Genomic DNA, 24649 nt, shown 5'->3' with positions numbered 1-24649 from the left:
GTAGAGTACACACCCATCATTCCTTACTGGTTGTGTCCCTTCAGGAAGTACTTATACTTTTTTTTAGTGTACCTCCTCTTCTACCCCACAGTGAAGCATTGCCAGCTTTCTTATGCAAGTGATATTTCATGGTCAACTATGATGAATGCTGCAGAGAAATCCAGGTGAAAGAGAATGGATAGCTCCCCATAGTAGCATTAAGATGGTATCAATTCCATGTCCTAGCCTTGACCCAAATTGTTTTTGTCTTAGAACATTAGTTACCTTTAGATGAGCTTTCAGTCAGCTTTTGGTTAGATTGTCTATGACAGCTTAGAAACAGAAGATTTGACATTGGCTGGCAGTTAGCTATGGTGGCTTTCTTCAGTGTTGGTCAGACTGTTCCATATTTAAAGGAGGTAAGAAGACTCCTTTTCTAAATGATCCATAATAATATAAATGATGCCAGTTGCCCACAACTCTTTTTTCACAAGTCTGGAAGGGCTTGGTCAGAATCACAGTTTTTAGACCAGGACTTTCTCAGGGTATAGGGTGTATTGTGATGATGTGTACTGAATTGGGAATGCTGGTAGACTGTTGGCTTTTGATTGTAGATGCACTGATCCACGCTATTTGAGAAGACTCCTCAAACATCTGTAATCTTCATAGTAGGATGGTGGTTCTTCACAGTTCTTAGTTTTGTTGCAAACTGTAAACATTCAGCTACCGTCAATAGCTTTTTGGTGAATGTTGAAGCTTTAGTGGAGTCTGTTAAGAAGGTTTTATTGGCCTGTAATACCGCTTTAGTACAGTGTTTGAGATTTTTTTTGTTTCATCCTGTCTGTATCAGCTTTTGTTTTTTGTCATCAGTACATAAGTTCCCTCCCTGCCTCCCTCCTCTATCTTATGATGCAGCCTATAAGAAAACCAAGGAGATCAGTGTGAGCCATGGGGAGGAAGCATTCATTTGGGAGTCAGCATGGTGATGGATGAGGTGAGTGTACAGTGATAATTACCATATTTTGCCACATACAATATGCTCCACAAAAAGATATGCAATTTTTTTTTGAAAGACAGAATGAAGAACAAAAAATTTTTGTTTGTAATAAGTAAGTGAGTAGCAGCAATTAGGGAGTAGAGTCTATTCTTTGTTCTGCTTCCTTTGGATTGTATGCAGCTGAAACTGCTCTTACCATATTTCTCACATATAATGCACATAACAGTTACCACCAACTGTTTTCTGGGGAAAAAAGGTAGGAGTTGTATGTGATAAAATATGGTATTCACTTGTGGAATAGAATGCTGTGGCGTTTAAGCACATTTAAAAAATTGTTGGAAGTCCATGATTATTTGATTTTGAAATAAGATCACTGTGTTTTGTTCCGTTTTTTTTTTTTCCTTTGTGTTTTCCCTGAAAGCTGAAACATTTCTGTTCTCATGAGGTGATGGCCCATCCAGGAGGTTCACTGGGAATATCCTCAATCTTGACATCTAGACTGAAGTTCAGGTCCAGAGCATGACTGACAGTGGGTGCATCTACACATACAATTATTTCAAAGCAATACACTCTGATGAATATTGTACTTGAGGTTTTTGCTTCCGGGTACACCATGTGAACGTGCGCCTGGGTCCTCAGCGTATTGAGCCAGGTTGGAACAGCCCTGGTTGGCAGGGGACACAGGTTAGCCTGCCAGCCTGGGGATGCTCTGGCCTGGCTTAATGTACTGTGGAGGGGCTGGCTGGATCACAGGGTTCTATTTACAAGTACTCACCTGCTGCGGAGTTTATTAGTTTCCTGCGGCCTAATAGGGCCACATGTGTAGATGCTGAGATGTTTACTGCAGGGCTGGATCTGTGGTAAACTGAGTATCCTGGAGGGTTAGCAAAGGGCTTGTAACCTCCTCCATTCTATGCACTGATACAGAGTATATAGTATGGGTGTCTGGTGCCTCTTGAGTCAAGTGGGGCATGTGTCAGCAACCAGGGGAGGGTCCTGATCCCACTGACCGGGGAGAGGAACCAATCCCATGGACCATGAAAACTGGCAGCTGGCACTTGCAGGGGTGCACTGGTGCTCCTGCCTGCCCCCCTGCCCACCGGCTTAACAGGGAGTGTGGCCTAGCTGGGGGTGCACCAGCACTCTCAGGGGATGCACGTACACCCCCGTCCACACCCTACGCATTGCCCTGTTATATAGAGTGCTTCATGCTGATAAGGTTTTGGATTGTTTGTTAGCAGAAAATACTGCAAGGATCAGGATCAGCTTTAGTTTGTGTCACTTTCGCCTGTTTGTTTCATGCCCGTACCTAGTAAATGATACTATGCAGTGTGGTGGGCCAGTAGGGGACACTCCTGCGTTGAGCCACCCACCTCACTGCGCCCGACCACCTTCCAGGCTCTGAGTGCCTCCCTGGGGGCGACTCATGTCTGGCCAACCCCCTTCCTGGAGCGCACCCGCTAGCCTGGGGGTTCCACTGCCACCACCCAGGGATGGGCTTGATTCTGGCTCTGCGCACCCTGGGAAACACAGGCTTAGTAGCCCTTGAGGGTACTTGATTCACTTCAAGAACTTGGGATGCTTCCCTCAGTCAGAAGTACAAGTAGTGGTCTCCCTTAGTCAGCTGAGCCAAGGGGACCCCAAGGCATAATCTAGACGCACTCCGAATAAGTCTCTCACACTAGGTACAAAGGAGAACTTTATTGGTTACAAGGGGTTGGGTTCGAATAGGGTACAGGGTAGAGCAATATCAGAGAAATCCCATAGAGGAAACTCCCATGACTGGGTAACCTTTGATCACACATCTGAGTTACTGTAAGCTATATATCTAGTTAGATCTCAGGTAGCTTACTCACAAGTATCATCCAGAGGGAGGTGGAGATTCCCTCTGGAAGTAGGCAGTTCCTTGATCATGAGTTTTGAGAGAGAGCAAGTTTCAGATGGCCCAGCTCTTCTCTCTCTGAGTCTTCCTCATGGCTGCTGCTTCCCCCTCCTGGGCAGTCCTTAACTTATATGGCCCTTGTGACCTCATTTACCTGGTCCAATGGAGGCCAGCACCTGTTGGCTGTCAGCCAACCAATTTGAAATGCATCACTAGTTGCTGGGTAGACTGGCAGTTCCTAGCTCCCCAGGGAGCCCAAGCCCCTCACCCAGGTATATGATGCCAGTCACGTAGGCAGAGGGAGCAGGTTTCCCCCCCCTCCCTCAGGAATGTATCCAGCTCAGGTTACCTAAAGTGATAGGGTAAGGTGTGTACCTTCTGCAGGGCCCATCTTAACCAAACTGTCACAGAGCAGAGTTTATCGGGAGAAACAGAGGTGGCCTTCTGCCACATGCAGTGTATAGATGCTAGATACCTGAAATCTGCTTTCTTAAGCCTGTGTTTCTGTTTCTGTGGACAGTTTTTTCCTCTTTGAACTGCTTAAAGTTATGTAGTGAATTGTGACTGGGAATGTCAGAGCAATTGTTTGGTTTGCCATATGTTATAAGAAAGGCAGGTCTTGTGGACTGCCTTTCTGGACTAATCAGTGCCTGGTAATGGATAGAGCTGGAGTAGTGATGGCTACACCAGCAGCATGGTAGCATAACAGGAATGGAAAGAGAAATATTGATTTTAATAATGAGTAGAGTCAAATCTAGCAGAAGAAAAACATGTTAGTGTATTCTGCTAGTTAGTGTAACACTGTTAGTGTAACACTGCTGATATATATGTATATGGATATGTATATATGTGTGTGTGTGTGTGTGCACGAATGTACACACACACACATATATATATGATTGAAATGACACCCAGATTTAAAGCTTTATAGGTTCAGGCAGTGATCTAGTAGACAAACTTACTTTCTGTGCCCTGTAGCAGTTATGCTATCAGCATGTAATTTGCGGATAAGTGATAACTGAAGAAATGGGGATGAAACTCTGACAGGAAAGGAGAAGAAAGAGGGAAAATGGGGGAGAGAAAAAAAGTTAGAGGTGATCATGCCAATCCATACCAACTAAAAGCTCCAGCAAAAAACCCAGAAACTTCTGTCTGAAAGGTTTTTAAGGAGGAGTCTGCTGATAAGAATTAAGCAGATAGGCAAGTGGAAGAACAATACAACACAAATTCGTACTCAGAATCCAAAACAATTATGGTCCTGCTTACAAATGTATAGACATCAATTAGTGGCAGTTATAAGATCTACATTTTTGAGGAATGGAAAACAGAAAACCTGGGATTGAATTTATATTTTGAGCTTTCTTCAACACAAACAACTGTTCTCTGAATTCACATATAGAATCTGAAAAGACAAGGTAGTTAAATACAGACAAGCTTCTAGCTGGCAGTGTGGTGTTTTATTCTGACTCTAAATAGAAAAAGTTTAAAATCTTTTTTCCTCTTTTTCTGTAACCATATTCAAGAAAGGAGATAAATATATAAGACATACCCATATATATTTATGTATGGCTTATTGTGTCTTCCTATTTTTTTTAGGACTCTCAAAATCCATTCTAAAAAGAAAGATAACGTGCAGCAAAAATATGCTGCAATATTGCTTATTGTTCCTCTACTTTTCTTTGATCAAGATCTGATAATATGAATAAGTTATTCTTCTGCATCTTTTTCAGATCAACTTAAGTGATGATCTAAACGTCATGAAAAATTAAATTAAATTCCTGCATAATTCCCTATAGAAAGCTATTTAGTGGAATTCCCACCTGTAGACAATGAAACCTAAGATGCTTGTATGATGCTTAGAGAGGATATGTGAAGCTAAGTGAGCAGGGTATAATTTGCAGGGTTGCAATACAGTATGCATTCTCTTTTTCATTCAAGCCGTAATGATGTGGCAGAAAGACTCTACCATACACAGTATTACAGTTGCATTAATTTTGTATAAAATGGGGGTGGGGGTTCTTTGTGCGTGCGTGTGTGTGTGTGTGTGCGTGCGCATGTGTACTGAAGATGGTGTTGTCATTTTTTACCCACGGTTAAGTTAAAAAGCCCTGGTGTAAGTTAAAAACTAGCTAGATCAATTCCGTGACTCCCAGTTTTCTAGGCACACATGACTGCACAATAACTAGCAATGCACTGTTACGTGACAGTTAGTAGAAAGTATTCTTCCTTCACAGTCTTTCCAGGTACTTTCAGGATGTATCAGATGTGGGGTGCTGTATTTTAGTTCCTTCTAACATTCTTCAGCATCTCCTCTCCATTTTTAAACTCCCTTTTCTGCTTTGATTCCTTTGTTGAGAATGAGTAAGGATAGTTTGTAATAAGGATTTTTTCTGTAACTTTGGTAATTTAAAAGTGAAACTATAAAAGAGATTTGTTGCAAGCATATGCTGAAGAACCCCTGTGAAGAAAAAAATATTATTTCCAAAGTAAATTTTTTGCATTACAAAAGAAACTTCGATGTTAAATATGCACATATTTATAGGTAATTTTATAGGGCACATTTAAAAAAGCTACATATGTAATCTTTCATTATTAAAGCATTTTCTAGCATTCAGCACTGTTTAAAAAAAAATCAAATGCCTCTCCTTTCCTTATCACAAAGAGAGATTTAAAATCTGAGGTGTTTCATTTCAAAATGATTTTTAACCTTCTGCTTGAGGGTAAAAAAAGGCATCATTCAGAAGAACAAAAAGAAAGTGGAATAATCTGATAATCTGTAACTCTCCTATATGTAATTTTGCCCAAAGAAAGGATATGAATCTTTTTTGAAATATTTTCTATTCATATTTAGTTAAAAAACATTCTTCATTTATCTGCCTCTAGCTTACTCTGCTAGTTCAAAACTGTGTTTTCTCTTTTACTGAAAAGCTGGGAAAAGGGCTCCAAAACTATTTTATGACTTTTTTGGAAGAGCAGATGCTAAACAGGAATGCTAAAATTTAAGTTTGTCTTCAATGCTAACAAGTGTTAAAGAAAATAAATCCCAAAATTATAAGGTCAGCTTTTGTGAGAAAACAGAAAGGAAAAAGCAATATATACTTTCTAAAAGAGTTTATCAAATGATATACTACTTCGTTAATAAAGCTTCATATCTTTTCTCCTTGGAAAATAAAGTGTCAGTGGAACCCAACACAGGAGAAAAAAATTGCATGCTGCAGAGCGAACTGGAAAAAGATTAAAATCAACATTATGAATAACAGCCTACCAGGATATATGGAGAGAATACGCAAAATTGTCCATATATACTAAATAACAAACTGCGATAATACAGAAAACAAACATTATAGTATAAAAAGACAACACCCATCAGTCTTAGGAGTGCAAACTAAGACATTTTAATTCACAATTATGTGGAGCAAATACACTGTTACATGTTATCAAGCATAAGTGGGATCCAGCTTGTGAAAAATACATTATCATACATTGGACGAATTTCAGTTAGGGTATTTACCAAAAGGAAGTATCTAATTGCTTGACATGTATTTTCCCAGGCACTTCCAGGGCTTTATTCACTTACAATCCATTGCATGCGGGTTGAGATTCTTCCTATTTCTATCTTTATTTCTTCTTTTGAACATGATTTGTTTAAACTCTTTATCCTAATGTGAATTAAGTGAACATGAATAAGATGTTGTTGTTTTTCTCAGTTAGCTCCTACATGTTGCAACACCTTATTCCATGTAATTCATTAGAATTAGGACCTCTTATATATTCTAACAATCACATTTATTGAAAATTTAAGGAAAAACAAGTTATGTTTCCATAGAGGCTTCTCCTTGTTTTAGTGGACCTTTTGAACAGATCTAACATCTGTCACTGAAATTTTTTCATCTTTTTGGGCTAAATGTCAAGTGCTACTTATCAAAATGAAGTATTCCAAAATGAAGCGTATTTATCATCAAAGCATGATTGCTTTTAAAATGTATGGGGGGTTATGACAAATTTAGCCAATAAAATATATGGCTGTTCGGATAAAAGAGAGTATTTATGAAAACAGAAAGACTGTGGATGTGAATTCAGAGTGCCTGCAGTGTTAATCTGTGTAGGATAAATACTTGATTACTTTTGTACAAATAAAATGGATTTTACTCCCCCTTTTAATGTACTGAATATCATTTATAGGAACAGCATAAACATGTGCACATCCCAGATTATGTTCAGGTGCTTCCATATGCTGTGAGAGCATACTTTAAGAGCAGGAAAGAAACATACACAAATTAAACAAGAAGCTCCCCCCGAAAAAAAAAAAAATGAAAGAAACATCTGCAGGGCAACAGTACGAAAAAATGTTTAAGCTGCCTGTTATTAACTGCTCAACCTGTTTTATGCTGGAATACCGCATAATTATGTTACAGAGGAGGGGGGAACAACAGATGTTGAATAAAGATTGAAAATAAGAAAATTAAACTGTTCAAAATAATAATAATAAAAAAATAAGCAGCAGTTGCTCTCAGCCAGACATTTTTGGCAAGATCTATTTCTCAAATTTATTGCCCATTCCAGCAAGATTAATGTAAAACAAAGTGTTTCTTTTTAAATCTGATCAGTTGAACAATTATACTGCTCCAATAATCCCCAAGTCAGTCTTTCAGCAAACAGCTGAATGTTTCCTTCAGCAGCTTCATAAAGTAGATTAAATGACTAAGAAATCTGGTAAAAAAATTCTGCATGTGCTTTGCATGGGATTTCTTTTTATTATAGCTCACATAACTTATTGGATTTACTTACCATATCTAAATAATGAATCGATTATGTATCTGAGCCATTTTTTATGGAATAATTGCCATTAAACTATACACAGATATCCCATGCATACCTTGAGCACTGAAGTAAGGTAAACAAACTTCCACTAGAGAGAGTTTAATTTTTGTCTTGTGTTACATAAGTCATTGATCATTGTGTTGAGGCTGCTATATGAACTGGGATCCTGGTTTTCTCTGATTTAAAAAAATCTCCAATTTTTTAATTAAAACTAACCCCAAATCCACATTTTAATCCATGATTAAAATGAAATGCCACTAATGTATAGATATCGTGGAAAATGTGGATTTTGTGTTACTTTTTTTAGTAAAAAAATTGGGGATTCTTTTTTATTAGAGAAAACCAGGATCCCTGCATATGAATCAACCAAACTAGGGTGCTATAAGAGAGGTAAAGGCCCAATAAACTATTATCTGAAAGCAAGTGCATTGCCACTGTGATATACTGATTACCTTTCTCCCATACAATAAGTGAACTATTCATTTCAGTGAGAATCTTTCCTGAGTATGTTCCGCAGAATTAGGTATTAGTCCTTCATTAAAGGTCTTATGCATTTCTGTGACATTACTGTCGCACCTTTTTTAGAGATGACCATTCAAAAAGATTGTATTAGACAAAAACAGGGGCCATTTTGGGAAAGGGATTCAGAATTTAAATGGACCCTCTTCCCAACCTTTTATTTTTCAACTTGTTAACTAAAAATATTTTATTTTTCAAGCATTCCCGACTTTGCTTTCCTTTGCTATCCTCACCCTACACACCATCACAAGTAGACTTCAGTCTGTTGATCTGCTTCTGCCAGGTGAGCAAATACTTCATCTGCTAGCTGTCTTCTCTTGTGATCAGAATTTTACATGTAAGATTATAAAGCTTCCTATTTTTTTTCCTGACTGCAGCTCAGAACTTGATAGACTGTATTATTTCTTAAAGTGCTTATAAGTAATATGAAGAAGGAAACTGTAGACTTATATGCATTTTATATTCCAAAAGAGTTGGATCAAAATTCATCTGAATAATATTCAAAATTAAATCAGTCTGCCTTATTATATTTGCATTGGTCCTGATAGAGCTTTACAGAAAACCGCATGCAATTCAGAGAAGGCAGAAGTGTAAAACAAATGAAAATATTTGTGTGTGTGTGTTTGTATGGCTTGGTGGGCGGGTGTGTGCATGTCTGTGTGTGCCTGTATCTATGTTTTCTAAGAGTCCTCTTACTGCAGGCTCTCCCTGTGATTAATCACAAGTGGGTATCAGTAGCTCAACAGTTTAGCATGTGTAATACTGCAACTGTACCATTGCCAGTCTCTATAGGAATTGCATGGTTCACAAGCACCAGCAAGTTGATGGATCTGTCTGTGGAATCAGAACAAATCTTTCTTATGATTCATTTTTGCCACAGATAAGTCGTAAAACTAAGACATCAGATTGATGGGGGTTTAGGTTTTCTGCTCTTGTTTTAAACAGTAGATGTAGAACAGGTTCTTCTATTTTATAGCCCGAAGCTGAACTGTCAACATAAAAGATGTACGGACTTCATACCTGAGAGCCGGGCAGAAGAATTTCTTCTTACTTTTTTTTTTTTAGCAGATTAGCCACTACACAACATAGCTCATTACAGCCTAGTGTACATTTGTTGAAAAGGCAGTTTTTGCTAAAGTGCAAGAAATACTGTATTTAGTTACTACCCACTTTATTGCAAAACACAGAAATTGGCTGGAGCAAAGAAATGTTTTAATTTAAATCACTGTCCACCAAAATGCATTGGGCTTGAAGCATTATTTCTACATGTTGCTTGTGTGTGTCTGTATATGTGCATATGTATACATGTGCGTGACTCAGGGTTGTACTTGATGTTGCATACTGGCAGTAAGCACTCAGTTTTTGATTTATTAAACCTTCACTTAATGTGGAAAATATGGAATTAATGATCACATGTAGAGTAAAATAACCAAATGTGATAACTATTCAGATTTTGCCAGCTTTTAAGACTATTTTTCCAATTGATTTTTTATTTGCTTTTGTTCTTTAATTAATGGAAATGTAAATTGTGAGTACTTTAGAAATCAGTGTATTGCTTTTTAAATAACTAAAAAACACATTGCAACATTTGCCTCTGAGTTTGAAAACTGCTTGTAAAACAGAGAATACACACACACACATACATACATACACATACGTATGTGTGTGTGTGTATATATATGTGTATGTGTGTGTGTGTGTATATAGATATATAACAGATAAAAACATTTATGATCATTGTCAGCAGCTAAAGCCTAGGAGAAACTCACTTCTTTTTAGTAGCTGTTGTCCATGTTCTTCATAAGTCTTTTTTATTATAAGTGTGGAAGCCTTGACCAATAGGACCCAAAGCCTAGTTTCTCTATTAATATAAAACTCCCTTTGGGTCAATTCTTGACAGGAGCTGAACAACTATAATGCCACAGAAGTCCAAGGGAGGACAATTTGCTCAGCATCTCTCAAAATTCAGCCCATTCAGTTTCCCAAAAGGGATTTTCACTCAGTTTCATATTACAGAATTTAATACCAGGTATATGGTTTGTTTATTTATTTTTGACAAAGCTAAACAGAGGAATCTACCTGCAAGGACAAATGTTGGGCTGAAATGCATTATTGTTTAGAGCTTACTGGAAATAAAACTCCTTTTGTTAGGCTTTGTGTTACACAGGATTTTCTTTTATTTTTGCTTGATGTCAGTTTTTAAAAAAACCCACCTGTGTTTAACTATAGCAATAGTTTATCAAAGCAATAAATTGAGCTTGCAGGGATTTGTGATTGAGTGCAAGGAAAAGCAGCAACTCTCTTGAAAGGTGGAATGGGTCTTTTCTGTAACTAGTAAATGTTTTCTAAAAAGATTTTGCCCTTAAGCAAGGCAGGTGTACGCCAGACATTCCTACTCACTGTGTGTCTGTGTGCCTGCATGTAGAGCGTGTGCATGTGTAAATGTATTTTTGTTGTATTTTTGAATTTTTCAAAATGCTTTATTGCTAAGTATTATTTTTCAGTGAATGCTTGTTTTCTTGTCCATATAGAACAAGACTGGTAGGTGTGAAGCTTGACTTACCTTGTCATTTTTTTCCGTAGGGAAAACTTCCATTCATAAGTTTCTTTTCTGTGGCCAAATAACTTTGGTGACAGTTAAAATTATATTTAAAATATAAAAGTAATCCTGGGTTCAAGGTATATATACCAGTGCTTCCTGCAAGTTAGAGAATGATCAGTCAGAACTTACAGAGTCATGATTTAGGCAAAGCTCTTTCTGTTGTTAATGGAAGTGTTGATGGAGTCAAAACTATAGGACTAAATTTAGTTACTAATTTGGTCCAACCCATAGTCCGTCATGGGTCCAACCCATATCTGCTTTTTCATAAATTTATATTTGAATTGCATATGTACAGCTTGAGCCTTTATGGGCAGTCTTTCCCAAGACTATATGGTAGCCTTTGCTTTGGCTTTCTTGTTCCCTGCTCTCTCGTACTAGTAGGAAAATGTAAGCCCCTCAGCTGGGTCTCTAGAGGATAACCTGCCTGCAACTGCTTTCTACCTCATGAAGTCAGTTCAACAGTAAGCAAGTTAACTTAAAGTTAGGTCTTTTTTGCCTGGTGTTTTGGGGGCATAGGTTTCCTTAATCATGCACAAATTTCTTCTTGGGGGGTTTAACACATCTGGATGTTGTAAGGCATAGCATATCATCTAAGACATTTGAAAAACAGTTTTCCTGAAAACTGTAGTGAGAGAAATACTAGACATTGCACATTAAATCTGCTTTATTATAAGCTTTAATAATAAAAGTCAGTCCATCACTATTTGCATAAATAATCCTTTTGAATGTTGGCTTCAAAACATTGCTTGCATTTGATGGCAGAATTGCCTGCAGAGTATTTTGGCCTTGCCTTGAGAAGAGCTTGGAAGTCCGTATTTAGGTTTTAGATCTGATTTTTTTGTTAATGTTTGTGTCTAAAGCTAGGAACCTAAAACCATATTTAGTGACTTGAATCCATAATAGGTATTTGGAATATGCACTTGGTTACTCACCACATTGGAAAAATTTAGCCTATTAAAAACATTTTTAGTTAGTTTAGGGCAATATCTATGATGCACCCGGACACTACATTCAAGAGGGAGCAGTCCTTACCCACAATCACAGAACAGACAGATGGAAATTAGGAAAAGAAGAATAGCAAACAGGGATTTCTAATACAAGTTCACTACATTTATAGACAATACATCAGAAGTTGATCTTCCTTTAAGAAATCATTCAGTGTGAACAGAATAGTGGACTTTCCAGTGGGCTAAAGGATGCTATGGTGGGAGCACATAAAAAGGAATAAAAGATTTTTTTCAAAGAACTGACAAAGGAATGGGAACATTAGCAGTGAAAAAGCTAGGAGGGCAATGTAAGGGCAAGAACTGTATAGCGCTTTGAACATGGTGAGAGGGAGCTTAAATTTGATTCCGTAACAGATGGGGAGTCCAAAGAGGAATCTGAAGTGGGCAGTAATGTGATCAAACCAGTAGGCAAGTGAGCAAGCTGATTTTGGTGTTTGCTGGATATCAGGGGCTGAATGAAAGATGTGTTTTGTGAACTCTGAAGAGCGTATAAAATGGTCAAAAGAAGCTTTTCCTGTTTTTTCCCTCTCAATTTCTTGACCCTTTCTTTGACGTTGGGGGTAACTTCCAGGCAGATTTGTACTAAGGGCATGCTAGAGAGAAAAGGTACCACATTCGTTTCTTTCTCCTGCTTATTACGTACTCTGCTACAGCTGCTTATCTTAGCCCACACACCCTGAGAGGCCTCTGTAAAAGGGGAGGAAGACAGCAAACGGCAGCACAGGTTTAGGGATTCATGCAGCTGAGAATAGCAGGTGGTCCTCATTGTATTTATTTTCAACTTAAAATTATCTTCGCTCTTATTTGTGGGAGGTGTTTCCCATGATACTTGCTTTGCACTTCCATTGTGCCACTTCATAGCACCTTATTAATTTATCCTCTATTTATGATTCTTCACCTGCTTTCATAACATACCTCTGAAGCCTCTTGTTAAGAGAAAGCATTTTAACAGATGCCCTTGCACATTGGGATGAATGTATTATGGATACAGAATTGTCTTCACACTTCCTACAATCACCTTTTTTCACCTGCTCATGCAGTGAACACCTCTGGCTTGTTGTTAGTGCACTTGAGTGCAGCATGGGAGGCTTACAGGGTCAAAGTTAGTCTTATACCTTTTGCTCTGTCATGCGAGTCTTGTGAGCTTTACTCCCATACTCCCAATTGTAAAATGGCTTCTTTGAGCTTTTATAATTGCAGTATATATATAGCATTATTAAATCTTTTTTCATCTATTTGTAGGATGGCAGTTTTCCCCTATGATATACATCCCATAATATACTTAGGAGTGCATACATATATGTCTGGGAAGGTGATCTCCATGTGATAAATTACAGAGGGATGTGATAAATAGCCTTTGTCTTTTACTTTTGGCTGCCTCAGCTGTCACCTTCCGACTAGTCCATTTCCCCAGGATTTATTCCAATATTACAAAACCCAAAGCACTTCTAACTGCAACCATTATTTTAAATCAGCCTACCAGTCATTCCTCCCCCAAAATTTACCCTTTCCCAAAGGCTTTTTGGGTGAGATTCAGATTCTGCACAATAACAGCTGCTCTTTACCTAAAACTGTCATTATTTTACACTCTACAGCTAGGGACAGACATTTAAAAAGCCTGAGCCTGAACTGATTCACTCTTTGCAGTTTAGTCTAAGCTGTGCAGCTTAAACTGATTAATAACTGGACAGATATTCTCGGTTACATCAGGAAATGCAGGTATGTGCTTGCAGTGGCTTAAGCCAGAAGCCAGGGCGTGCTAAAGTATGCCTGCCAGCCACTGCCGAAGGGGTGGGAAGAGAGATGCCCCTCAGGAAGGGGCATAGGATCCCAGCCATCAGTCTGCTGGGGTAGGGGGAGCAGCTGCCAGACTTCCCAGTGGGGATGGGAAAAAGTCCTTTCTCTGAAGAAAGCATGTATTGAACACAGCAATTTGCAAAGCATACAACAGGGAAGTACCAAAAATCTTTGCCTAAGGTAAGATACAGCCCAGTAAAACACAGCATACACAACTTAGTCTAACTTAGAATGTAAAGCAGGAAGACAAGAGAAAGCCTTGCACAAGTTTTACTAATCCTGAGGGCAGAGTGTCTCCTTACAGCCAGGCATTCAGAAAGGGTTTGTTTAGGTTTTATGAGTTCTGCTTTATAATGTAAATGTAGCTCTCTGCATTCTTTGGGCTGCAGTTTCCCTTAACTCCATCTCTAGCAGATATGTGTGATGATTGTCAGGTGTTTGCCAACACTTCCCACCTCTCAGTCTGGTCCTGCAGGTCTTAGCTCTGGGCTTGAGAGCTCTTGCTGCCCTCTCCCTTGCCTCTGACCATTAATTCCCCAGCCAGGGAGGGGAATGAATCCCCTTCCTGGTTGCAGGCAAGTTGGACAGAGGGAGGAATTAACTCCATCTCTGCCTGGCTGCCTGAAAGCTGTGGAGGTCCACAGGGTTTGTCGGGGGGCAAAGGGACGGAGGGAGGAATTTGGCTCAGGGGCCATGGCAGGCCAGCATGCCCCACCCCTGCTCTTGCAAGATAGCAGAGGGAAGGGACCAGCCCTGCTGTGGAGTAGAGAGCCCCACCCAGCCCAGGAGCAGGCTGGAATGCTGGGGGTCTCTGATTTAACTTAAACCAACAAGGGGTCTGGGGCAGACATTGCATAAACCAGTTTGAGCCAAATCAGTTAAGTCTGATACTACATTCAACCAGGTTTATCTCAAACCGGTTTGGGCCATTTTCAAACTGGTTTATGTGCACTGAATATCTGTTCTGTTCCAGGTTTAAACCAGTTTCTGACCGCTTAAACCAGTTTACATGTAATGTCTCCCTAGCCTACCTCATCAAGGTATTTAAGCACAAGCCTAATTTGAAACAAATGTTTAGTCCCTTTGAAGGCAAGATAAAACTGTTCTCTTTTCAAAGACTGTGAAAGAGGAAAGATAAAGGCAAGCTATATAAGTGGCTGTAAAACAAAGCTGATGTGACTTGCTCAGTCAGCTCTTAGAGAGGCTTGGGAGCATTCAAATAACTCATATAACATTAGCTAACTAAGTTTTAAAAGATTTTTGCCTATCTTTTCCTGTCCCAAAATCATGACCCTTTCAGTGATTTTAGTGAATGAGGCTAGATATTAGACAGACCAACAAAATCCAAAATTCTGAATTGCTAGATCACGTATTTCAGATGTTTTAAGCAAATCATATGGTAATGGTTAAGCATTTTATCTGTATCCATAGGTCTAACCTTAAAAGCTTCACATTCCCCATTTTAGCTCTTGGTGATTCATTTAGTCTCCGAAAAATTGGGAACTGTCAATAAGTTCACTTTAAAATTTTAAGCTAAGTAACCCAGCAGGTTACTCATAATATGATCACTTCTTAGGGAGTGTAGCTCTACAGGTGATATATCCCAAATTTTTACAAGGCATGTCAGGGACTATAAAACTGATTAAAAGAACTGCCTTTGCTAAGATTACTTTGTGTCATTAATAAAGTTCCTTCAGATCATGACAGTGATCTCATTCATTTGGACACCTGTCCGTCTAGTTTAATTTAACTTAACTGGCAACCTTAGCTCCCTCCATGGAACTGGATGAATGTGATGAATGGTCTCAAGAACAGAGAATGTCATTAAATGAGTTGAATTTAACCCTTCACTTTAAACTTTGTCTTTTGGGAATCCCAAATCCTATTGGCAGACACTGATTGCTGAATAATAAGCAGGAGGGGATTAGCTACATCTGCATTGAATATGTCTTCAGAGAATGCTAACAATAACACCAATCCTGTTTGTCTACCTCTAGGAAATGAACAAAGGAAATGTGTTAGAAGCAAAATATGAACAACAGGATTTAGTGTTGTAAATAGATGCATGTCCCTGTAGAAATCAGATAGCAAAGCAGAGAAATCCTAATAAGGAAATGCTGCTTACTGCTTAGAACCAGTTGGGTTTAATAGGCATATTTTCATTGACCTTCCATACAGGATTACAGTTTTGCTAGAAGGAATTTTAGATGTGTTCATCCATGTCATCAAAGATGCATGTTATCATCAGTTAGAGCTGGCTCGCTGTGACACTGAAGCATAAAGAAGGCACTGTGCTTTCCCCTCAAAGTCAGAAAATATAAAGCAATGAAAATATGCATGCTGTTGTTTAACAACCCTCTGTTTCTGAAAGGCTTTATTCTTCTCTACTTTTGTCCTACCTGAATTATTAGATCAAAAAGGCCATTATATTCAAAGCAATATTTTTCTGATTGTCTTTTAATAGCAAGCAAAATAAAGTAATACAGGATTATTATTATTAGAATTATTAAACAGGACTTCCTACAATGTCAGTTTAAAGGCTGCAGCTATAATTTTCTTGGACAAAAAGACTGGATATCAACAGACTATTATCATGATTGGTTTTAATTACCTATTTCTATGAAATATTAGAGAAATATTTTACATTTAAATGTAATTTCCCTTTCTCCCCTGGTTTCCAGTTTAAAGTTCAGCATAACTAATGCCACCTTTTCCCTCTTTAATCAGTTAAATAGTCATCTTTATTTTACTGACCAGTTTCATGTTTCTTTTCTTATTTTTTACCTCACTGGTCGTGATGTTACTTTTTTCATCCATTTTCTTTTCAGCTTCTCTCCTATCATTGGACATTCAACAGGCTGCCAATGCACATCCTGGAACATGCTGTGGTAGTTTTAGCATTCTGTCCAGAGGGTCAGTAAGGCTCTGAAACCTTTCCTGAAACTGTACAAATGCACTGAACTGTGGCTGCAAATGCTGGAAGCAGATTGGAGTATCCAAGTGCCACTGAATTCACTTAAACATGATGTAGACCGGTGCATCTAGTGTCTGACTGTAGCTGTGGTCATATATCACTGGAGCATTTTGTAATGCAGGTGCACTCTACAGGACTGCTGTCTCTGCTTTTCCAGTTGATTATAGTTTAAGAAATTAGCTGCTAAATATGCTACGTCAACTTGTCAGAAGAACACAGCCTGGTACGTTACAAAAGAGTTCCTGACAATATGAGGATCCTTGTTTATCACCCTTAGCCTTCAGAAGCACTGTCATTGAATTAAGTAGCACTTGCCACAGTTAGACTGCTAATATATTTTCAAAGAATCATATTTGGGTTGGGTGTGCATAAAGCCACACAATACATCAGGGGTGGGCAATTATTTGAGGCCAGGAGTCACATAGAGAATTTTGATGAGCTGTTGCAGGCCCCCTCTACCCCTACCCACACAACAACTCACCAAAATTCTGTATGTGGGATGGGATCATGGGCAGAGAGGTGTTTGGGAGCAGGACAGGAAATCCACTGCCTGTATGCCCCTGCCCTGTCGGGGGAGGGGGCTTATGTGCGTGTGTGTGAGGGGGGCTTCCTAGGTGCTAGGTCCCAGGAGCCAGCCGGGGTGAGGGGATAGGGTGTGCGCACAGCAGAGCTTATCCAGGAGGTGTTGTCTATAGTGCTCTGCATGGGGCTCAGTCCTGCCAGCTCCCAACCAGGGCAGCCTTTGCTGCTCTCCCACCATCCCACCAGCACCCACTGGTCCCACCTGGCCGGCATGCACAGCTTACTGGCTGGACTGCTCCTAGTGTGGCAGCTCCTCTCACCCCCAGTGGTGGTGGCTCCTCCTGCTCCTGCCCCTACTGCACCATTCAGCTCCTGCCCCACTGTGTGGGACACCAGCTCCCAGCCACCTTCCACCTGCTCACAGGTGGCTATTCATCATTCTGGGTGGGTGGAGCAGGTGGAAGGCAGCCAGGAGCTGGAGCCAGAGCCCAGCACGCTGGGGCAGGAGCTGCCCTGCTGCAGCTCCCCCTCTGGCTTGAAACCACACAGGAGGAGCAGGAAGAGGAGCTGCTGCTGGATGTGAGGGAAGCTGAGCAGCACTCATGGGGCTGCAGCCACATTGAGACAGCCCTGCCAGAAATTGTGAGTGCTGGCTGGGGCTGGTAGGTACTGGCAGGAACTCAGCCCTGGCTGCCCCAGACCAAGCTTGGCCTCATGCAGAGTGCCTCAGGGATAACCATGGGCCTGTGGCAAGTCACCATTTGTGCCTGCCACTTTAAGGGCCTGGAGCTGGCAGCTGCCAGGTGCCTGATGAGGGCAGCCATTTTGAATCAGGGGCTGCCCATATAAACAGGGCTGTTCTGCTGCTGGAGGCCAGGCAACAACATTGCCTGCCAGGAGCAGGTAGCCTGGTGGGGCCCCCAGTGGCACGGGAGCCCCCAGGAAATGCCAGGCTAGTTACCACCCCAGTAAAAGGTGGGTCAGGGTGCCTTAACCCCTAGCCCCCACAACCGGGTTGGTTACCTCATGTTTGGAGGATCTGTAGGGTGGCCCCCCAGAGAGAGAGAAAAGGCCATAGACTCATACCTGTCTGGACACCCCCCTGTTTCAGGCCCACTGTAAGGAACGCCCAAGAGCTGCGGGCCTGAGGTTCCGTCTGGCCTGGAGGTGGGCCAGGGCTAGTGAGCCAAAGGTCCCCGGGGGGCACACCCGGAAGGGGAAGCGGTTCAGGGAGTTATGCTGCCTAGTATGAAGGTGGATGAGACCACTTGAGGAGAGGACTCCAGGTGGGGTTCAATTAGTAGAATTCTGGGGCACAGTGTGGGGGCCAGTGATTATGATAACGCCTAGATGCCATCAGCGAGGCTTGGGCTATGGTGTAGGGGGGGAGTGGAGCTGCAGATAGTGCCCCCTGGCATCAGGGAAGGAACTGGGCAGCCTCCCACTTAATTACATCAATGAACTAATTAATGAACAACAAGGTGTGGCAGATGAGAAGGCAAGCTGTTAGCCCAGAAACAGGTGGGCAGGCTGCAGGGAAAGCAGCCCTGAGAAGGCCCCCTGTTACAGGGCCATATCCAGTCAATTGGCTGGCACTACCCTGCAGGCCAGATCAAATCAGCTGTTGGGCCAGATCTGGGCCGCAGGCCATATTTTGCCTACTCCTGGATGAAATGAAAAAGAATAGAGCACAACTTTTGTGACTTTGAAATAGGACTTTCTGGCCCTTGGCACACATTCATTTAAGCTAAGTACAGACAGCTAAACCCGAGGCTGAGTCAATTCAAACTTTATAGGTTAAACTGATAAGCAAGTGAACAGGCATTAACTTTTGATCTGTGAAATGCAGTCATATGCCTGCAGTGGCCCAGGCCAGAAGCCAGGGGGTGCTAGAGCATGCTTCCCTATTCAGCTGGCCCAGAATGCTTGGACCAAGGCTAGCTTGCCCATCCTGGAATGAGGAGTTTGCAAGGAAGGTGCAAAGCATCCTGGGATGCTTCAAGTAAGTAAACTTGAATCTGGAGAGGATCTGGGACAGAAATTCAATAAACTGATTTAACCTAAATCAGTTAAGTTTGATGCTGCATCCATCCAGGTTTATCTTAAACTGGTATCAGCCATTTTGAAAGCGGTTTATGTGCACTGAACTTCTATTGTGTTCTGTTGTGTTATAGATTTGAACCTGTTTCCAATCACTTAAACCAGTTTATGTGTAATTTCTGTCTCTAGCCATAATGGTGTAATGGGATCTGATCCCCAGTCCCAACAATCATGGTCCCTCCCATGCCACATGTATATAGCAAGATGCACAGGGATCTGATCATAATTGCACCATTACTACTTGCCAGTGCAGAGGAAGCCCAGGATCCTGATTATGGTTATGATCCTTGGCTCCTCATATACTGGCAAGTAGAATGCTGGGTGTCAGTGTGTAAACTGATGTGGTCTCAGGGCTGGAACCAATAATCAAATAGGTTGCGTCCAGATGAGCATGGATGTTTGGTTCCCTGGGGACAAGTAGCAGTGGCGTGCCTTGCACTTTAGCTGCTTGTCGCTGGGGAATGCCCATGCCACATGCACTTTGGTGCACGGCAAGCTACCCTGGGGACAGTAGGGGGAGCAGGGGCCAGCACTGGGATGGCCCTAGCACCTTTACTTGGGGTCCTGGGGGCTTCCTGGGGCTGCAGCTGTGTTGCTCTTGATGGGCAGAGCCGGTTTGGCAGCCACAGCCTAGCTCTGGGAGGCCTGGCTCTGCTTTTCAACAATGCATGCTGCCAGTGTGTGTGCTGCTTGTTTTTTTTGTTTTTTTTTCTGCAGGTTTTTTTGACCCCTGCATATATGTTTGTGGTGCCACATACTGCATGGCTGCACTCGTCTGGACGTTCCCATAATTATCAGTCCCAGCCCTGGGACAACATGGGAGCCAGTCTGAGACTGGTGTAATCCTGTAGCTACACAGGAGCTGGTTCAAAACTCTAGTGTGGTGCCAGAGCTGAGACCTGCAATCAGTTCATCATCAGTCCCAGGACCAGGACTGCACTGGGATTGTTGGAGACCCTGGTGCTGGGACTGACAACCTGCCAAGTCATGGGGAACCTCAGGGCTCACCACAACTTGGCATCAGAAAGTGGCTTTCTTCTCTGCCCCTGCAGGAGCTGTAGAACAAGGCAAGCACTATGCCGGGTCAGGGTGAGCTCTGCAGCTCCCTTTGACCTTGCACCCTGTGATGGGCTCCCCTTAATTCAGCAACCTGAAAACATATTTTGTGGAATATTTTTGTGCTCATTTTCCCATTTCACCATGCTATTCATTCCCTGAACCCATGGCAGGATTACTATTTGTGGCACAGTTAACAGATTAATTGCATCCTAAGTGGTAATGTCTGCCAGAGGCATCTTACTCAGAATGTATTGCTAGCCATGCCAACAGAGAAACAATCATCTGAGGACTTTAATGGTCAATATCTGTGCCTTTCTATTAAAAGAGAGGAAGTTGCATACAACAGATGTCCCTCCTGCCCAGTTATGTCTTACTTGTGTGAAATCTACCTAATTTAAGATCAAAATTGAAAAGCCAATACTAACACTTATACAATAGCAAAGCAGGCAGGCAGGTCTGGAAAAATACACATGCATTAACAGTTTCTTAGGTTTCTCTCCCCTCCTTTTTTCTCTTAAGAAAATAAATTTTCAATTCTATGAATCTGTTAATGTTTACAGAAGTTCTATTTAATGAAAATAGTAAAGTTCAAGAATGTCTGAAATCTTCTTTTGACTAGTATGGTTAATACAATATATGAATATTGCATGGAAGCCATAGTGGTGGTGGTGGTGGTGGTGGTGGTGGTGGTAGTGTGTGTGTGTGTGTGTGTACACACGCAAATGCCAAGATGGTTTTACAAGGCTATTTTTTTTTTCCACCAGAAGAAACACTTAAACCTTATGGACTGGTGAATGAAAGTGAGTAAAAAAGAGCATTGCAAAAAGAAAGACCTGGAACAGATTTAATTTTGATTATTGAGAAACATGAAGGGTGTCATGTTTCCCACACACTGCAGATTTTATTGCCATTCTTCAAGAATAATCCATTCCTATTACAATTGTGCATGCTTTTCCAATTAAAAAAAAAATAATTGCTAATGTTTCTGTTTCATCTGATACAAACATTAGCACAAAAATACAAATAATTTCACATCAAGCAGTAGAAACAACTGGAGGATAATAGCAGAGCATTCAAGATGATTTGCTGTAGCTTCTGAAGCATTAGTTTAAGCCCCATTCCAGTTGGGTTACTCCCACTTGACCAAGCTGTTAAGGGGTACCTGGTCATTCAGGTTGAGAATCAAAGGTAGCTGGATGTTATGCTAATCACATCACCGTGTACCATTGACTATAGTAACTGGCTTGCCTGGTGAACTTGTTAGATCAGGTCAACCAATGTCATTTTTAATCAGAACTGGGGATGGGATGTTTGCTTTGCTTATGTACAATATCATATAATTAATGAAGCACTATAATGCATGAGCTGCCAGACCAAATATTTATGTGCAGTCATCTTTGATGTCTTCAAAATGTGAAGAATTCTGAGATCAGGTACTTTACTGAAGTATTGCTCTCTCTTGCTGTTACTGAGCTGAATACTACACCAGGCTGTAGAGAATCCTTGCAGGTCAACCTAAAAATATTTATGGTATAGCTTTAAAAAATGACTTCTCTTCTGCCTTACCAGCCAAATAATAAGGTGCAATGAAAACTGATGTGGGTGAAAGAAGAAGGAATAGCAATCAAGAAAGAAAGATGAGAGCAAATGGGAAATGGCGTTCAAGTTCAAGCATTTCCTAGAGGAACCATTTCTAAGTTTGATTAAGAGGCTGTAAGAAGTACCAAATGTCATGCTTAAAAAAGATCAGCATTTCTATTGTAAGATATTCAGAAGGCAGAAATAAACTATTTTGTTGACAGCCATGATAAAGAGCAAATTTTCCCTTCAAATCTTACTAGTAATGTAGCAGTAATTCTCCAAAATTACATTTATCCTTTTATTTCTTTATTTTGCATTAAATATCTAGAACAGATTTTCCCATAATCATACTGGGGTGATTAAGTCTGTTTTACATAGAAACAGATGCTAGGTGTGTATGTGTAACTGTTAACACTAGCGGCATATGCATGATATCAGTTTTACAAATACTTAGGCTCCCTTGGTACTAGACACTTTTGAAGCTAAGGGAGGGAATGTTTTTATGTTATAACATTTTCCCCTGGTGATAGTAAATTAGCTGCTTTGTATCCTTCTTCAGTGGGAACTGCACAGAGTCACTTGAAAGCCTGATAGATAAGTTTTAAGCCTTGCCATTCTACCTGTTACCTAAATAGCATGCCTGAAATCCAAGAAATGTGATATGCTATGTACCTGTTCAATAGCAAATAGACTGAAGGGGGAAAAAAATTACTTTTTTTCTTTCTCTTAAAAAACAACTTTTTACTGTTTTACTTCCTTATGGGTTGGCCTGGGACAGGATGAACCATGCAGCTGTGTGTGGTGTTCCTCACCCTTTTGGACCCCTTCATGATTAAAGTAACAATTTTTGTTACAAGAAAAACAACCTGTATCCTATTGACACTTTTAAAATTATCAAGCAAACTTGGCTGGTGCCCAGTTATCTCTTTTCCCCTTTATCTTTAAGACCAAAGCTAAAAAGATGCACAGAAGCCTCTCACCTTATTTTCTTTCTATAACCACAGAAGAACTAAAAAGATCAAAGGTCCAAATAAAGTAAATATACCAAGATTATAAGTAAAAAGTGTATATGATATTCTAGATTATATATTTATAACAAAGTGAAAGGTTCCACTAAACCTAAATGGTTTTCTAAATAGCACAAGAAGGCTGATAATTTTTGCATGGCTGAAATAGGTTTATCACCTTTCATACCATGTGTGTCTCTTCCTTACTATACTACTATATCACCTCTACAGAGTGAAGATTTTCTCCTAAGGATTCAGTGGACAAACTCATTGGTTGATTTTTTTGAGGCAGTTTAACATTTGCAATGGTACCTTTTGTTTCAGGTGTTTTAAACATATTTAATGCCTTACTATAGCACCTTCTTTACAGTGCATTAGTATAAATAAGATGGAAGACCTCTCAAAAAAGATTTAACTGACAGCATCTTCCAAATTGGTTGTGTCTGTGGATGCTGTTTCTGTTCAGGGCTATAGAATCTAATGATGTTTCTCAAAGGAATCTGCCTTGGATTATATATATAGTTCATTAATGACCTGATAGAGCTTCTCCCAACTAATAGTAGGCTATAAAAAGAAAATTATTTGAGAATACAGTGAACAATATAGAGAATACAGTGAACAATATAATTACAAAAAATGGGGGGAAACAAAGAAATTACAGGTCTTAGTATAAAACAAATAACCATTTTGTCTTAAAGATTCCAATAATAGAGATGGATTAATGAAAAAGGTGATAGGTGAAGAGGTGTTTCTCAAATGAGTTACTCAACTGCTGCATATCAAAGCAATCAAGTTCCACCAATAGAGTTGTTAAGGCCTGTGTTCCAGCCTAGTTATGACTTCAAAATATAAGAAAGCAATCTAAATCTTGAAGTTCTTGATCAGTCATCCAAGGAAAATAAAGTTGAGCATGAGACTGAAGCCATTTCCAACAAATATCTCTCATAAGATGTTTTAACTGATAATGAACTCAAACCCCTACTTGTGCTGCCACCCCAACCTTTCTCCATCTCCCACCCAATCCCTGACCCATGTTGCTTCCCCATCCCCCACCCCACTTTACTGCCACCTATCTGCCCAACCCAACGAAGGCTGCAACCCATCCTGTACCATAGCCCTGGCCCGGCCCATGACCTGCACTAACTGGATTGCAGCAGCGCTGGTAGCTCTTAGCTCTAGCCCCAGGCTTGGATATCAAATCCAAGACAAGGCTTTTTCCCCCGCTGTTGATGAAGGGAAAAAATCTTGTCTTGGATTTGAATAAATGCAGTACTTTCTTCCATTACAGTAGCCAAATTTAGGATTTGTATCTGGATACAGATTTCCTGGGCCCCTGACAGATCTAACATTTAAAATGTGATTAACTGATTTTAAGTAGTGACCCGGCCACATATTAATACAATTTATGGTGTGATAAAACAAGAAATAAGCCACAAAGTTTTTACACATATTTTGTGCAATAACTTTGTGGCTTATTTCTTGTTTTGTTTGTGTACTAACTTTGTGGCTGGTTCCTATTCTACCTTAAATTTTATGTGTGGCCAGTGCTTCCAGCCCTGGACTGCACAGGAGGTATTTAAGACTGAAAGGGGCTCACAGTTGGGGAGCACATTAGAGCCTTTGGCTTCCATGTGCTCTGGTGCCTGGGAATACCCAGCCGGTGCTCCCAATCTCTGGAGCACATGGAGCCCTTGACTCCCGTGAGTTCCTCCTGGCTGGGATCTCCACACAGCTGACCAGTGCTCTCAGCTGGGGTAACCCTTGGAAGCTAAGGGCTCCATCTGCTCCTGCAACAGAGGAGC

At 40.6% G+C, this 24649-nt stretch overlaps 1 protein-coding gene across 9 annotated transcripts in view; it reads left to right on the top strand.

The window, feature by feature from the left end:
- The window catches only part of PCDH17 (protocadherin 17), a 117340-nt gene that overhangs the window by 75434 nt on the left and 17257 nt on the right, over positions 1-24649 (top strand). For 4 of the 9 annotated variants that reach the window (XM_059723232.1, XM_059723117.1, XM_059723152.1 and 1 more), the window contains exon 5: positions 8398-8481. The exons of 2 other annotated variants lie outside the window; for them this stretch is intronic. In XM_059723232.1, coding sequence (XP_059579215.1) covers positions 8398-8481 — 84 coding nt within the window. Of the gene's footprint in view, positions 1-894; positions 974-8397; positions 8482-16432; positions 19103-24649 lie in introns of those variants that run through there. 3 more of the 9 variants (XM_059723354.1, XM_059723311.1, XM_059723273.1) reach the window with 2 other exon arrangements.

Source organism: Alligator mississippiensis, chromosome 1 (genome assembly GCF_030867095.1).
Source record: "Alligator mississippiensis isolate rAllMis1 chromosome 1, rAllMis1, whole genome shotgun sequence".
Taxonomy (NCBI): Eukaryota; Metazoa; Chordata; order Crocodylia; family Alligatoridae; genus Alligator; species Alligator mississippiensis.
Note: the sequence above shows the minus strand (reverse complement) of the source record. Positions and strands in the feature narration are given on the sequence as shown.